The sequence below is a fragment of the Brachyistius frenatus genome, unplaced genomic scaffold (assembly GCF_029030835.1).
Source record: "Brachyistius frenatus isolate BFR_SWC_R1_liver_20210118 unplaced genomic scaffold, ASM2903083v1 Contig_326, whole genome shotgun sequence".
NCBI lineage: Eukaryota > Metazoa > Chordata > Actinopteri > Embiotocidae > Brachyistius > Brachyistius frenatus.
Genome location: NW_027210925.1, coordinates 240,928 through 255,975, shown reverse-complemented (window position 1 = coordinate 255,975; position 15,048 = coordinate 240,928). Strand labels below are relative to the sequence as shown.

Here is a 15,048-nt window from a genome sequence, read left to right as displayed (position 1 = left end):
GTCTCCCTTCCTGCTCTGTGCCCTCCCCTCCCACCTCCCACTTCTGTCTCTCTCCCTGCTGATACGGTAAAAAAATCAATGGCTCCTCTATTCTGTGGACTGGTCTGATGTCTGCTAATGAAATCCTATCTGAAATGAGTCATCCATCTGATAGCTGCTGGGGCAATGACAGGCAGGAAGGGACCGTCTCTCCAGCATCATTTCTGATGTCTCACGAACACAAACATGGGACACATTTTTGGGCAAATTCATTCCTGCAAAAACACTGTAACTGTGTTGTGTGCAGATGTAAACACTGATAACGAAGATCCCAAATAAACTGCCCACGTTAAATACACACACGTAGCAGGCAGGGCTGTGACAGTTCAGGTCAAAGTATTCTCATGTTTAGTAGCTTTGTACGAAGGTTTGAATATAAATTGTCATGTTACGAAAAGTAATAATTATTTTTATAGCAATTTTTGAAGCAATTTTCATTTTTAGTTGATTAAATATGAAAATTGTAGAATTTGGTGTGATTGAAAATAAGTTTAAAAAAATATACTGGTTAACGTGAGGTTATGGTTTTCTTAAGAGTTTATCTTACTTTCACAAAAATGTACACATACAGTAACATGTTTAGCTGAATTTCCTGTAAAGTCACAGGAGAGCAACTGAGTGGAGAGTTGTCAGGAATGTTTCATCTCTAACCAAATTCAGTGTTTGACATAAAGCTACAACAAACTAATCATCGTGAAGCTTACAGCCAAGACTATGTTACGTCTTCCTCCAATAACTGTGATTGTTACTCTGACTAACCATTACGTTATTCGTAACATCATAAACTAATAACAGCTGAAAAGACTTCAAACTACAATAAATATGCTGTATCATTCAACACTATAGTTATTTTTAGAATTGAAATTTAAACATATTGTGGCTCACAAGTGACACAATTCACTAAGTCAGTAAAAGTGTTTCATTTAAAAGACAAAATAGATAAAAACATTTTTGCCCAAATTCAAGTCTTTAAAGATGGGTTTTGAGCTGATTTTTACAGGAAACTCTTTCCAAAGGATTCACAAATCATAAATCCACTGGGTGAAAGCAGTTAAGCAGCCACAATTTCAAAAAGGCGCTTTCCTTTAGATTAGACTTCTACTGCCACCTATTAATAAAAAGTGTCTGCTCTCTACTCTTAAGTGGACAATGCATTTGGTGACATTACAATTTCTAAGCTACCTCAAACATATCTTTAATATTTGTTGTAATTCCTTGTTATTCATTGGCCAACACGTATGCTGATACTTGTAAATAAAAAGAGAGATTGATTCAGATCTGCAACATCTTGGTCTCCGACGCTCACTTGTTGCACCAGTTTTTCATTTATTGTTTGAGACAGTGCAGATTCTGATTTGTCACACACAAGTGCTTCCTCCCACACAGACACTAATGATTACTGCTCAGTGCTCTTAAATAAAAGCAGAGGCAGAAGACCAGTGATTGCCAGATGGCATTTTAAGAGACAACAACAATGACCTCATTTCAGAGGGCAATAACATCAGTCAGGTTAGCAAAAACATTACTTATAACCAATTGTCAGATAGTGTAATGCTGCATGTATGCCCGCTAAAGTGCATGGTGTTAAAATAGTCCTGCATGTGAGACTGACATAAGCAACTACATGAGGGGTTTTCCTTCAGCTCGTTAGCACCAGGCTGAATGTAAATCAGGCCGATAGCCTAATGTTCACAGAGGGTCTGACTTACTTGCAAACTTCACACCACCCGCAAACAAATATCCAAGTTGATTTACAAACAATGTGCAGTGAGGATTGTCCATTTTGCGTGTTTGCCTGAATGCATATGCAATATTGGGCATTTCTACTTGAAGGTGCAAAATACTGGGAGGGGAAATGCAAATAGATAAATTTAGCACCCGCAATGATATTTGCAAAGCCCTACATGACCAGGCTCCATCATATCTTAAGAGATCTTATAGAACCATATAATCCTAGCAGAGCACTTCGCTCTCAGTACGCTGGTCTACTTGTGGTTCCTAGAGTTTACAGAAGTAGAATGGGAGGCAGAGCCTTCAGTTTTCAGGCTCCTCTCCTGTGGAACCAACTCCCAGTTTGTGTTCGAGAGGCAGAAACCCTCTCTAGCTTTAAGATTAGACTCAAAATGTTCCTTTTTGATAAAGCCTATAGTTAGGGCTGGCTCAGGTAGACCTGAACCAACCCTTAGTTATGCTGTTATAGGCCGAGGCTGCGGGGGGACCTCGTTACATGCTGAGCTTCTTTTCTTTCCTCCTACTCTTTAACTGACTTATACCTCACCATCTTTTTCTCTCTCATAGTTTTTTCTTATTGTCTGTTGTCTCCATTCAGTTCCCTCGCTCGCGTAGTTTCTGTTCTTTCTTTTGCAAATGTCCCGCCACGGAGCTGCATGTCTCTGCCCTGCGCTTGTCGTCTCCACCAACAGTTCTTCTCTCGTATCTCTATGCTGTCCTTTTCTCTCTCTGCTCTCCTCTCACCCCAACCGGTCAAGGCAGATGGCCGCCCACCTCTGAGCCTGGTTCTGTCGGAGGTTTCTTCCTGTTAAGAGGGAGTTTTTCCTTCCTTCTGCTGGAGGTTTTTCTCCCTTAAAGAGGAGTTTTTTCCCTCCTAGCTTATGTGGGAATTGTTGAATTGTTGGGTTTCTCTGTATAATATTGTAAAGTCTTGCTGTAAAGACTTTAATGTGTTAAGTGCCATGAAATAACCTGTGTTGTGGTTTGGCGCTATATGAATAAAGTTGAATTGAATTGAATTGAATATTTACTAAACATGAAAGTAGAAATAGGAGAAGTGGTTGTGTGTGTATTTCAGTACGACTGAAGGTATTAATCAGGTGCGCACGTGAGGAGAGACGGCTGCTCTTATTGTGGTGAGAAGGAGACGCAGGGAAACCAAAGAATACGCAGAGAACGTAGTTTTACACCCGTGGAAACATTTCTGAGATGTCAGAGGGTATTCAGACATCTCGTCTTTCCAGCGATGACATTTTGGAGTTATTGAATGAACTGAATGATGATTGACAGCCAACAACAAGGAAGAGCCACGAAATACCAGGAATTAAAAAAACTTCTTACGACTCAGCATTTTCTTGCCTCTGGGTCATTTCAGCGTATCACTGCTCGGACATCCCGCCCAGTCCCATTATTCAGGTGAGCTGTCACAGGTCCTGAATGTGTCCCGCAGAATTCACAGGTAGCTTCATAAGGTTCCCGAGCACTCGCGAGGCACTGAATGAAACTAATTCACCTGCTCATCACAGAAAGAGCTGGACCTGCTGATCAGTGTTTGTTAGAAGATCTCATCCACCGTCCCTCCTCTTTTATTTGCCAAACGTTTTATCTGCCATTTTTTTAATTTTTCGCCTAATATCTTCTTCTCATAATTGTATCTATTGATCTTTTTGTTATTCGCTCGGGCCTTGACTTCCTCGCTGATAATCTCCTATATAGCGTTTTGTTCTTGTTATATTTAAAGGCTATTTATTAATTTCAGTGGGATCAGATTTCCTGTTAGAACGGCTGGAATCATTTTAACATGTGCAAATACCTCATTTAAATAGAGCGATTTGCACCTGATATCAACGATGCAATTACTGGTGCAATAAATGTGCAAACTTTTGGAATAAACATGCAAATTAGTACCCTTTATTTGAGATATTAGTAAATCAGGCCCAGAGAGTACAGACATATAATGCGTCACAGTCACAGAGCACAAACAGAAACTCACCATGCAAACAGGACAAGCCTGAAAACATGTCACACACAGATGGTGAGACGCTGACACACAATGTTTCTCTGTTTAATCACATCCTCAAAACACTAAATTTATCCCTCTCTCATGAATTACACTCCTATTACCCTCAATCCCTACATCTCTCCCTCTCCAGACTCCCAACCCTTCAATCCCTCCCTCATACATCTCTCAACCCACCCAGCATCAATCTAAACTCTGCTAATCTCTTCCTGTAGCTGTGCCTCTGCGTCACTGTGCTAGCGCATCCTCCGCTGATTGAAACTGACATCTGTTTGCACTGGTATGGCTTGTAGCCATAAAGCGCAAATACACATGCAGCGCTCGACCCAGACACATCCACAGATATGGCAAAGAGGGGATTTGTCACACATACCCGGCTCAAAACAAAGCCACTTTTTTTTTCTAATGAACCTAGTGCTGAAAGCAAACATTTATGAAGTAGTTAGAAGGAAGGACATGAGAACTGAAGCCTGAAAAGAAACATCAGTCTGTCCTCTATTCATAACCTAAATTTGCTGCTTCATATTTTTTTCTATTACTCTGGCAGATAATTGGACCTAGTGACGACCCACCGTGACGTCACCCATTGGTTTGTGAACAGCTGTTTTGAGGCCTTTAGTCTGGCATTTTGTCCGTCGCCACCTTGTTTTTTCAGAACCAAAGGTGACCACATTTGGCTGAGCTAAAGGCGTGAGGGGTGGATGTAACTTAGAACCCAAGGACACTATGCCCATCCACCTGTACCGGCAACCTGACGACACCTCAGGCATGTGTAGCAAACCAGACACGCCCCCAAACATACCTCTCTTTGAGGCCTAATATCTAATAAAGGAAGACCACCAGAACACTGACCAAGGACTGAAATTAGCTTATGAAACCATAACGACTTGTGGAAAAAAATTGTTTACTTTATATTACATAAAAGAAGTTGACACTTTTAGAATGGGAGTCTATTTGAGTCAGAGATTTTTCTGATCCAGCCCCTAGTGGCCCTCAGTGGCATTACATTTTCAGGAACTTCCGAGTTGGCTTCACTTTTTAGACCCACAGACTCCGTCCGTTTTAATATACAGTCTATGAGTTTAAAAAACACACAACAGCTAAAATATCAACGATAAAATGCAGGTTTTTTTCATGCCAGCTTCCAAATTAAAAGAGCAAAGAGTTCCTTCCACAATGAGGAAGAAATGAGAAGATAGATTATAAGATACTATTGTATTCGTGGAAAAAAAGGGAGCATAATTAACAATGTGTCCACAGGGTAAAGTTTTTTGCTTTTTGGATGGCATCAGTATTCCTTTAATTCCCCCCTCAAAATATTCCTCCACACTGCACAACAGGTTCATGTCATTTCCTCAGGGCGTGTTGAAAGGTATTCTGGGAAACTAAGGAAATACCTTACTGAAGCAGATGATGCAAGTTGAGGGTAAGTAGATACTCTAAAAAAACACAACATCTCACATCTCAGTACTTGAGTGCTCATTTAATGATCACGTGTGCTGATGCTTATCTCGTAAACAGAAAAAAAAAAAAAACACTGCACAAATTCTATCCATTTAACTGCAATATGATTTCACGTTGATTTATTAATTAAGGAGAGTCTATGGAAATTGAGCCAAGCACTAACAGTCAGCTTGGGAGATGAATACGTTATGCAGAGAATCACATTAATATTTTATGGACAAATAAATCCAACATCCCCGAGGGTTTCCCTGCCACCATGTCTATTCACTTCCTTTTAAAAAATGGGAAAGATGGTACAGGAACAGGAACGAGAACCATTCCACACCAGTAGGAGGACACAGAATAAGAGAAGCTCAGGGAAGGATAAAGTGAAATATGATTCCAGAAAGCAAAAGGTTCTCCGATGAAGAGGAGATGTAATGATCTAAAGCATCCTTCCCACCACATGAGCTGATCAGAATCTAAAATGCCCCTAGACAAAAAAACAAAGTGAGTCAACAAAATACAGGCCTCACATGACGATCATACTGTCCTCTCTCCCTCCCTCTGTATCTATTTGTCTGTCCCTCTCCCTCCGGGGCTCTGACACGCATTGCTGCTCTCCATGTACCTATCTCTTCTACTGTCACGCTACACCCTACTCTGACATTTCAACTCATTTCATTGCCTTTTCTATCTCTGCCAGTCTTCACTTTGTTTACCTGCTCTTTCCTGGAAATGGCCTTCCAGCATTCTTGAAACTTTCCCTTTCCATCTGCTGGCTTCTTTCAGTGCTTCTCTCTGTATTATTGTCCCTCCTCTGATGACTGTGGATTGGTCTCTGAGTTGCACTGCTTTGGACTCTGTAAAATACACTATTAGGAAAGTAAAAAAAATTGTATGCAGGTCTGAGAGATACTCAAAGAGGAGCATGATAAATACAGCTGAGTCTCAGTTGAACCTTTTAAACAACAAATCTATACTCTGAGCTCATTATACTCATAGCTGTGAATCAGGAGCTCCATCATTTGGATCAAGTAGTTTGTGAAAAAATAGATGTAGAAGTCAGTAAGTCCCAGCTGTTTCAGTGTGTCAGAACGATCAGTAGCAATCAATATAAACCATTAATCAACCTCCTGGTGCTCATCTCGTGTTTGAGTTGTAGCTACAGGTTTTTTTTGTTTTTTTTTACAGATTTGATAAAACACCACTGAAACCCGAGCCTTCACACACACATAAAAAAAAATATTTAAATAAACAGTGCAGCCTGCCATTCACCAACTTTGTGAAATACATTTAAAGGTCCCATATTGCATTGTGATTATAAAGTAGGTCTTGTTGCTGCCAAAGTTTCAAAATGTTCAGTACATAGAGAAATGCACACAGCTTGTATTCAGTAACTGTTTGTTAACTTTTGTAAGTTTGTGATCACAAACTCACAATCATGTCACATGTCTGCCCACAGTACGGCCCCCTGTCCAACCTTTAATGTAGACGGTCATTCCATCGTGGAGCTAACAAGCTGCAAGACCAAAGAAAACTTGCGGTTGGCCTGAGTGTGCATCATTTAGAAAAGAGAGTCATTGGTATCAATGTGCCTTAAAGACACAGAGACAAAACACCCTGTTCTTGGTAGAGAATCTTAAGACAGAAGATGTAAAACCACACGAGATGGTTTTGGTACTTAAAACCACAGAAATATCTTCTTTTAGATATCAAGACTTACGTTTTTTTTGTGTTTTTTTTTGTTTTTTTTAAAGAAGAAACCTTTAATTAGTTCTCACCTGAATTCTGCTCGTACATGGATCCACCAGGGACTCCCCCTGCCTCTTTTTCGTCATAAAACACAACACAAACACACCCATGGTGCCATCACAGTGATGGCATTAGTGTTGCAGCAGCAGCCACAACCTTCGACTGCTTTTATTATACAACTATAACCACTGACTTAATTAGATCACACATCTATGACAGCAAATCACCTACTGTTTTGACAGAAGGCTCCTCTAATCTCTGTGTGGGCCCTGTCAGCCTGAAAGTAGCATCCATACTCTGTTGGTTAACAGTCTGTGCTCCTTCCTGTTTGTTTTTAATGTGCGATGTGTGACATCTCAATTTAAATAAACCAGCACAGCACTAATAGCAAGATAAGAAGCAGCTAGTGAATATAAATAATTATTTATTCATGGAAAATTCTTGGCTAAATTATGTGCAGAACTTTTCATTTTTAACTCGGTATATGACATTGTTAAAGCATGATCCTGCTAAATGCACAAATACCAAAAGCAGTCTAAGCAGTTGTTTTTATCAAATGACCTTTCTAAGAAAAACATTTTTCAAACTGAATCTGATACTTCACGCAAAGAAACAGTTTGATTATGCTGTAAGAGAACCTCATCTTCCCCCAGCTGCCACTGGATTACACAAACATGTCTGTTTATCTGGCTCTGAATCTTGGGCATCATTACATAAGCTTGTCATGGCGTGTGTGTGTGTGTGTGTGTGTGTGTGTGTGTGTGTGTGTGTGTGTGTGTGTGTGTGTGTGTGTGTGTGTGTGTGTGTGTGTGTGTGTGTGTGTGTGTGTGTGTGTGTGTGTGTCTGTACAAAGAACAAGATAAAATTTGGACAGTGTTGTGAGGATGTTGTGCCTGTGAATGAATATGGTGTTACAAAGAGTGCAAACAAGAAAGCGCAGGTTTATTTTGACTGCGTTCCTTTCACCTTCCTCCACTCCTTCATCTCTGCCTCTGCGTGACTTTGTTGTGGGAAAGTTCATTTGGGTCCCTGTCAAACTTATTGTCAAGCACAGCCTCAATGGATCCATTCTACTGAGACATGCTCAACAACCAGCCTGCCTCTGTGTCACACACTTATGTTATTATTAGGAAAAGCAAGTGACTCAGACCTTCAATTCTTCAGGATACACAATGACGTCAGAACAAGCAACCTATCGCGCTTTAACACCTGTAGGGAAGTATATATACAGCTGTTATCAGCTGTTTAGTCGCACAACAACATATTTTTGGCATCTTTTTTGTTCTATTGTAGAATTTAAATATATTTTGATAAATTGAAAATTCGGTCATGAAAAAAAATGACTTTAAATGCAGCACACTATTGAGTAAACAGGGAGTGATTTAGGATACAGGCCAAATCTTTTCAAACCTATTGTTGTATAACAGTGGCCCGTTTGTAATTGTAAGCTGAAGAAAACTTCACCTCCAGAATCCAACAAAGTATTAAGAATTCAACTCTAGTTTAAGAAGAATGCAAAAAATGACATTCTTGGCAAACAAGGTCTTAAAATACCTATGATAGAAAATTCAATGGCATATATGCTTTAAGCGGTCAATATGATACTGCTGTCAAATGAATAGCTGCGCAATCTTGAAACTCAGGTCTTTCAACATATATCAGATATTTAGTTAATAGAAATATAAGCCTGTTGTGACATCGTTTATTATAGTGATGATTAAGGTTACAATCCAGTTCAAGGGCTGGATCCGAAAACACACACTGGTTAATCCACAGGGATCTCAGCAGTGATGTCATGATGCTTTCATTACAACCGCACTGACAGAGATGATGTTTTATGTTGAGATTCTTTTGACAAGTTGAGTCAGTTTGACCCAACAGCTTACAAGCCATGAACCGACACACATGGAAATTCAGGACTTAATTTTTAACTGTAAAATAGCAAAACCAATATAACCATACTATTGATGTACCATTTGAGAATCCATCAACTCAGCCACATTCACAAAGGCTAAAAATAATTAAATTATAATTTCAAGTAAAATTAGGAAACAGACCATCAGAGGAACGTGGTCTGGCGTCCTCTCTGCCCTCTGATCTGCAGCATTCCAGTCAAGGGTTTATCCAAGTTTCAGCCAGGCAAGCTCTAAATACCGGGCCTCCCTATGACAGTCTAATTCCTGCTGCTAGTCACTGGGATTAAGAGGACTATGTGTTTGAAGCCCAGCTAGTGTCTATAACAGGCTACATGGTTCATTACAATCCACAGTTGTTTAATGTAAATTTCCTTCTGACAAAGACTGCAAACATACAGTATACAGAGTTCGCTATTAAGAGACCCTTCTGACTGCTGGGACTGCAGTGTTAACTTTCTCCTTATGGTGGTGCCAGAGGAAATGCCATTGGGTCATTCAAATTAAAGAGCTTTTCCCACTAGGAACATAAACAAAATCAACTAAATTTAAAACAATCTTCCAATATGATACTTTGTGTTCAAAGGTTTATAATTTGACCTGGGGTGAATGAAGAGCAAGTGACCAAAATGCAAAATGTTTATGCTCTAGAGAGCATGAGAAAATGTCTGCTATTAAATTTGATGGTTTTGTGTACAAGAGGAAGTTTTGACTTGAAAGTAGGGCAAAGAGGGAATTCCAGACTTGTCGGTAAACGCATTTAGATTCATCCTTTGCAGAAAAATATTCACAACAATTTCCCAGGTAAAGAGTCCGACCCCATTGGTTTTCAAGATAATATGTAACGTTGACCAAACATTGACTCGATGGAAGCTGAAGAGTGCTACCAAATTAATCACAGGTCATGGGTACTGCCAATACCATGCCAAATGTCATGACAATCTGGATTGCAAAACATAATCCTCCAACCAAAACTGCCAGACCCTGTCAGATTACAGGATATGAAGGAAGAGGTAGTCACTTAGGTGAGTCTTTTAGTGATAGACTGTTCTTATGGCGTAGCTTAATCTACACAATGTATCTATCACCTTGATTATGTCTGAGCTTTCTACCTATAACTACTACCCTTAAAATCTACCATGATTAGGTTTCCCCACCCTGCACCAGAATAAATTACCTTTAGGAACGCTGTGAAAATCACAGCTGCAACAACCACCAGAAAAGTGCTGGCTCTCATGAGTACAGAAAAACATGCAAGAGCTTTGTTACTTAAAATGGCAACTGTCTAAGAACGATGTATACAGTGCACACTGTGCACCACAACCACAGATCCAGTAACACCACACACACATCCAGGAAATTCACAGCAAATGATCATTGCAACCATGGTCAACTATTAGACTGTTGAAAAATGTAGGGGAAGATAGAACTAAACAATATATAGAAATAATTCAATCAAAGATTTAGCTTTTGTAAAAACAAATGTCTGGTTCATAAAATTGAGGTACGTGCTTCTTCCACTGTCTCTGAAACAACACCAGGGCCAGCAGTGAGAAAAGACAGTAATGTAAATTGACACAAGCTGCCGATGACCAAATAAGACTTGAGTGACATAGAAGTGGTTCGGTTTTACAAAGTCCAATGTCAAACAGTAAAATTCTGAGTAAAGTTCATAGAAACTCTCTTTGAAATAAAAGTAGCAGCATGTCAAACCTGTTCTACCACCTGAGACAAAAACATGAAGTCAAACAGGAACAATGTGTTTCCATTTGAGATGGGGTTGCTAGCTTTCGTCTCAAGTCCAACAACAGCTGAAAAAGCAGCTAATTGTTCCTGTTATTACTTAAAAAGCAACTAACATGAGCTGCCTCCCTTTCCAGTGTCGCCCCGTGTGAAAAAGAGGTGGAAGGAAATAACAGAAGATTTGTCATTCTATTCCAGGAATGATATGGTGCCCATTTACAAAGCTGAAAGGCCTAGGGTACCTCAAATGATTAAAACAATCAATTCATATCAAAGTAGAAATCAACCTGCCACAAATATTTTGTGGAGGCTGCTCCACAACACCCCTGTCCTCTGTATATTATTTCCTCTATGTTGCATCTAGAGATAAGTTGTTAGTCTTCACTAATATTGGCACAAGCTATAAAATGCCCGCCTGTCTCCTTCTGAATTACAATTAAGTATCCACCCCACGTCTTCTACCTTGTGTCTTACTCAGGGACAATCACACTGGCAATGGCACCGGGCTTTAAAAAGCAGAGCTAACAAGGATTAGCATCCAATTTTAACACCTGACTGTAATCCTGCCCTCACAGAGGCCACGCTAAGCCTGTGCTAGCCATGCTAATGGAGGAGAAGCTGTTTGCAAACGGTCTGGTTTTTTTTCTTCTTGAAACTGTTACCTAACAACTTGGCTCTTAACGAATGCCGTTGATGACAGGGCCGCGCAGTTGCAGGGGGGGAGGAGTAATAAATTAGCTCATCATTTTCCAGGCTAGAGGAAAAGTTGGAGAGTTCTTCACTGATAAAACTACTTATTATCGAATTTATCAGTTCTGACTGTACTATTTTTAAACATCCCGGCTTTTGTGATTTAGTATCATGTCTCAACACTAAGCATAAAATGCTATAAGGGTATATTGCTGTACCCTCCAAGAGGAGAAAGGTATATAGTACCTATTCACACAGAAATAAAACAACAACAACACTATCCTACTTTACTGTGAAAGAACTTCATATTACAATCAAGACATATCTATCATTAAAATAAATAGTGAGGGAAAACGCTGGATCAGTCACTTACTCTTTTTATAGACTAAGCTGATCATTAAGTTCTGGCTATTGTGTTATCTATACATGCACAACGGAATGAGTTTACAAGACTTTATAGTAACATGTCTGTGTGGTATAAAGAAAGATCCCATCTCATTGGACAGAAAGGGTGTAGCCGTATGGTCATCAGAAAATCAAAACCTACTGAGCAGTACATAGTTTGTATAATTGACATGTGTGACATGTGTGTGATGGCAGCTGTCACTCCAAACAGATTCATGCTGTCAGAAAAAACTTTAGCCTTTTAATGACACAGTAGCATCGCAATACACTGCTACCAAACATTCAAGAGAGGCCATTGTTGTATGAGCCATTGAAATCAGTCAAACAGTTTTAGATCGCTGGTCTTCACACAGCTGGCCAGTCATCAAAAAGCATCGAATGGACATGAAGAGTGCTCAAATTAAGGTCAAATAATAATCTGATCATTAGACTTTTGAACAGTTCTACAAATCTACAGTACAATCTGATCCAATGAGCATTTCAGCTCATTACATGTGATATCTTCCGTGACACTTCTGCAAACTTAAACTGTAACTCAGGCCAGAACCTTCAGGAAAAAGTGCCACGGGGACTGTGAATTAAATACAGTTGAGAAAAGCCACTGAATATCACAAAGTCTAAATTATTGGAAGCTTGTCACTGAAATACTAAAATGCGAGTACCTGCCTGCACAACACATGAGCAGACAGCAATAACATCCAATAATTTCCAAAAAAACTGATAAACACACACACAACCAGATGACATGCTAATAAGGTTCTTCCTTAACAGCAGACTCACTGGCGATTTACTAAATGCACCGGAATAAACCCGACGTCATCTAGCATCTACGATACAATATGAAGACAGTCAGCAATTGTGATTGTTTCCTTGTACATATGATTTATAATTTTCCATATTTGCTGCCTCATGACTACGAGTCATTTGATGTAAAATGTCTGACCAACACAAAAGATATAAAGAGAGAAATTAGAGATGAAGATGAAACAGATGGATGAGGGTTTCGTGTGTCAGCTGCATAAGTATTCATCCCTATATCACTGGCCTTCCCTTGATGATGTCATCAATTAAAGGGACATGACACTAAAACGGTATCATCGAATCTCTTTTTTGTCACCATGCTCAACCCAACAGAGATGCATCGGTCCAACCACGGCTGGCTGCACATGTACGCATGCACTTCCCCATAAGGACATGCAATGCACATGCAAGTGCTGTGTTAAATAGTAGTGTTGTGTGAGCGCGCAGCAGAGTCATACAGCACAGTGTGCGTCTGCATGTGTTTCAGAGCATACCATACAAAGAGAATTTATACAAGTAAGCCAGCTGGGCACATAAGCCCTCCTGCACAATAAATCCAAATAATCCTTTACGATGGGAAGCGGGAAAAGGGGGACAGGGGGCACTCAGACATATGCACACACACACACACACACACACACACACACACACACACACACACACACACACACACACACACACACACATACACACACAGATACACACACAGACACACACACTTACAAAGGTACACACGCTTCAATTAGCCTCACCATTGTGCCTCTGTGGTAGACATTCAATGGCTGTGCCCTTTTCCCAAGAATAACATGCAAGTCGCCAAAATGCATGCACTCAAAATAGAAGCGCAGCTTATGACATTTGAACCTCCCAAATACACACACACACACACACACACACACACACACACACACACGCGCGCGCACGCACACACACACACACACACACACACACACACACACACACACACACACACACACACACACACACACACACACACACACACACACACACACACACACACACGCACGCACGCCAGCAGATGAAGCACCGCAGGACAAGGACATAAAGGAGGATTACCCTGAATTACAACCAAAAATGGGGACACCAAGACAATAATAATAATAATTTTTTGGTAAATCTTACCTTCCATCATGGTTGCAGATTTGCATTCCTCTATCTCCAAGGAGCCTGAAATGAAAGCAGGAGGTGCAGGGAGGGGGAGACAAGAAGAAGCCCCCGGTTACAGTAATACACTAGAATTGATGGGCAGCAGAGCAGCTGTATGGTTGTGGCTAACGCCCTGGCTAGTTGTGAGCCTCCAACACCCCCAGACGTCGCCTGTCAACTAGCCCAGGAGGGAGAGAGAGATTCAGAGAGAGATAGAAAAAGAGAGAGAGAGAGGAGGGGTAGGGGCCAGGCTCGCTGTCGATCAGAGCTCAGGCTTAAGCCATGGATGCTGCTAGTGCTACAACTGCTGCTGCTGCTACTGCGGCTCTAACCTACTCACAGCCGAGGATGCTCTGAGAGGTGGGGAAAAAGCTAACTGGAGGAAAAAAAAAAAAAAGAGTCAGGATAGGGAGAGGGGAGGGAGAGCGAGAGGCGGAGAGACTGAGAGGAAGGGAGGGTGGTGTGTGTGTGTGTGTGTGTGTGTGTGTGTGTGTGTGTGTGTGTGTGTGTGTGTGTGTGTGTGTGTGTGTGTTTGGGAGGGAGGTGGGAGGGTTGAGGAGGGACGGAGGCAGTATGCTGAGGTCACAGATGGCCTCAGCCAATCCCTGCAGCTCTTTGTGGAGTCACATGGCTTACAGCTTGAATCTCCTGACACCATGGCCCAAGAGGACGCTGCATTAGTAACCTCTTCTAAACACACCGTGTGCATACACTAAATAAACATACATGTTTACCCATTCAAACAGAGGTGCTGAAAAAGCCAACATACATGTAGAGAGTAAATACAGAGGATACACAAATGTGGTAGGTAAATACACGCACAAGCACACACACACACACACACACACACACACACACACACCCTTCACCCTACCTTATGTCAGTGCAGTGTGCCGAGCCTGGCCAGCGGTGAGTGACATTAATCATTTGGTCACGGAGAGAATAGCGTGCAGACATGAGTCCAGTGACAACCCATGTTGAGCACACAGACACACTCTATAATAACACACCACTGCACATAATATTTGCCCTGCACTGTCCTGCAGTGACTATTTCTGTACTAGCTGCCTCTGTGTCCCGCCCTCTGTGGAATATCGGTGTGGTTTCACACTGCCCTCCCTTTCTCTCCTCCTCCGGTTGCCTCCCACCTGTCTCTCTCTCTCTCTCTCTCTCCGCCAGCCTGTTTCACTCTGCTGCCTTTTTCTCTGTCTCTGTGCTTTACCACTGCACTGGGATTAGGATCGATCAGCGTGACGTCATGGCAACGCAGGCTACAGCTGCAACCAACAAGCAGAGGAGAGGACTGATGACAGACCGGCCTCCGGAGAGGGGTGTGTGCTA

The 15,048-nt window shown here is 41.2% G+C and overlaps 1 protein-coding gene across 2 annotated transcripts in view; it reads right to left on the bottom strand.

Moving 5' to 3' along the window:
* The window catches only part of sgip1a (SH3GL interacting endocytic adaptor 1a), a 65,887-nt gene extending 51,048 nt beyond the window's left edge, over window positions 1-14,839 (bottom strand). The window contains exons 1-2 of one of the 2 annotated variants that reach the window (XM_069723397.1): window positions 14,582-14,839; window positions 13,684-13,728 (exon numbers count right to left, since the gene is read on the bottom strand). In XM_069723397.1, coding sequence (XP_069579498.1) covers window positions 13,684-13,693 — 10 coding nt within the window. In that variant the 5' untranslated portion in view covers window positions 13,694-13,728; window positions 14,582-14,839. Of the gene's footprint in view, window positions 1-13,683; window positions 14,105-14,581 lie in introns of those variants that run through there. The other variant, XM_069723396.1, reaches the window with a different exon arrangement.
* Between the last annotated feature and the right edge of the window lie 209 nt (window positions 14,840-15,048).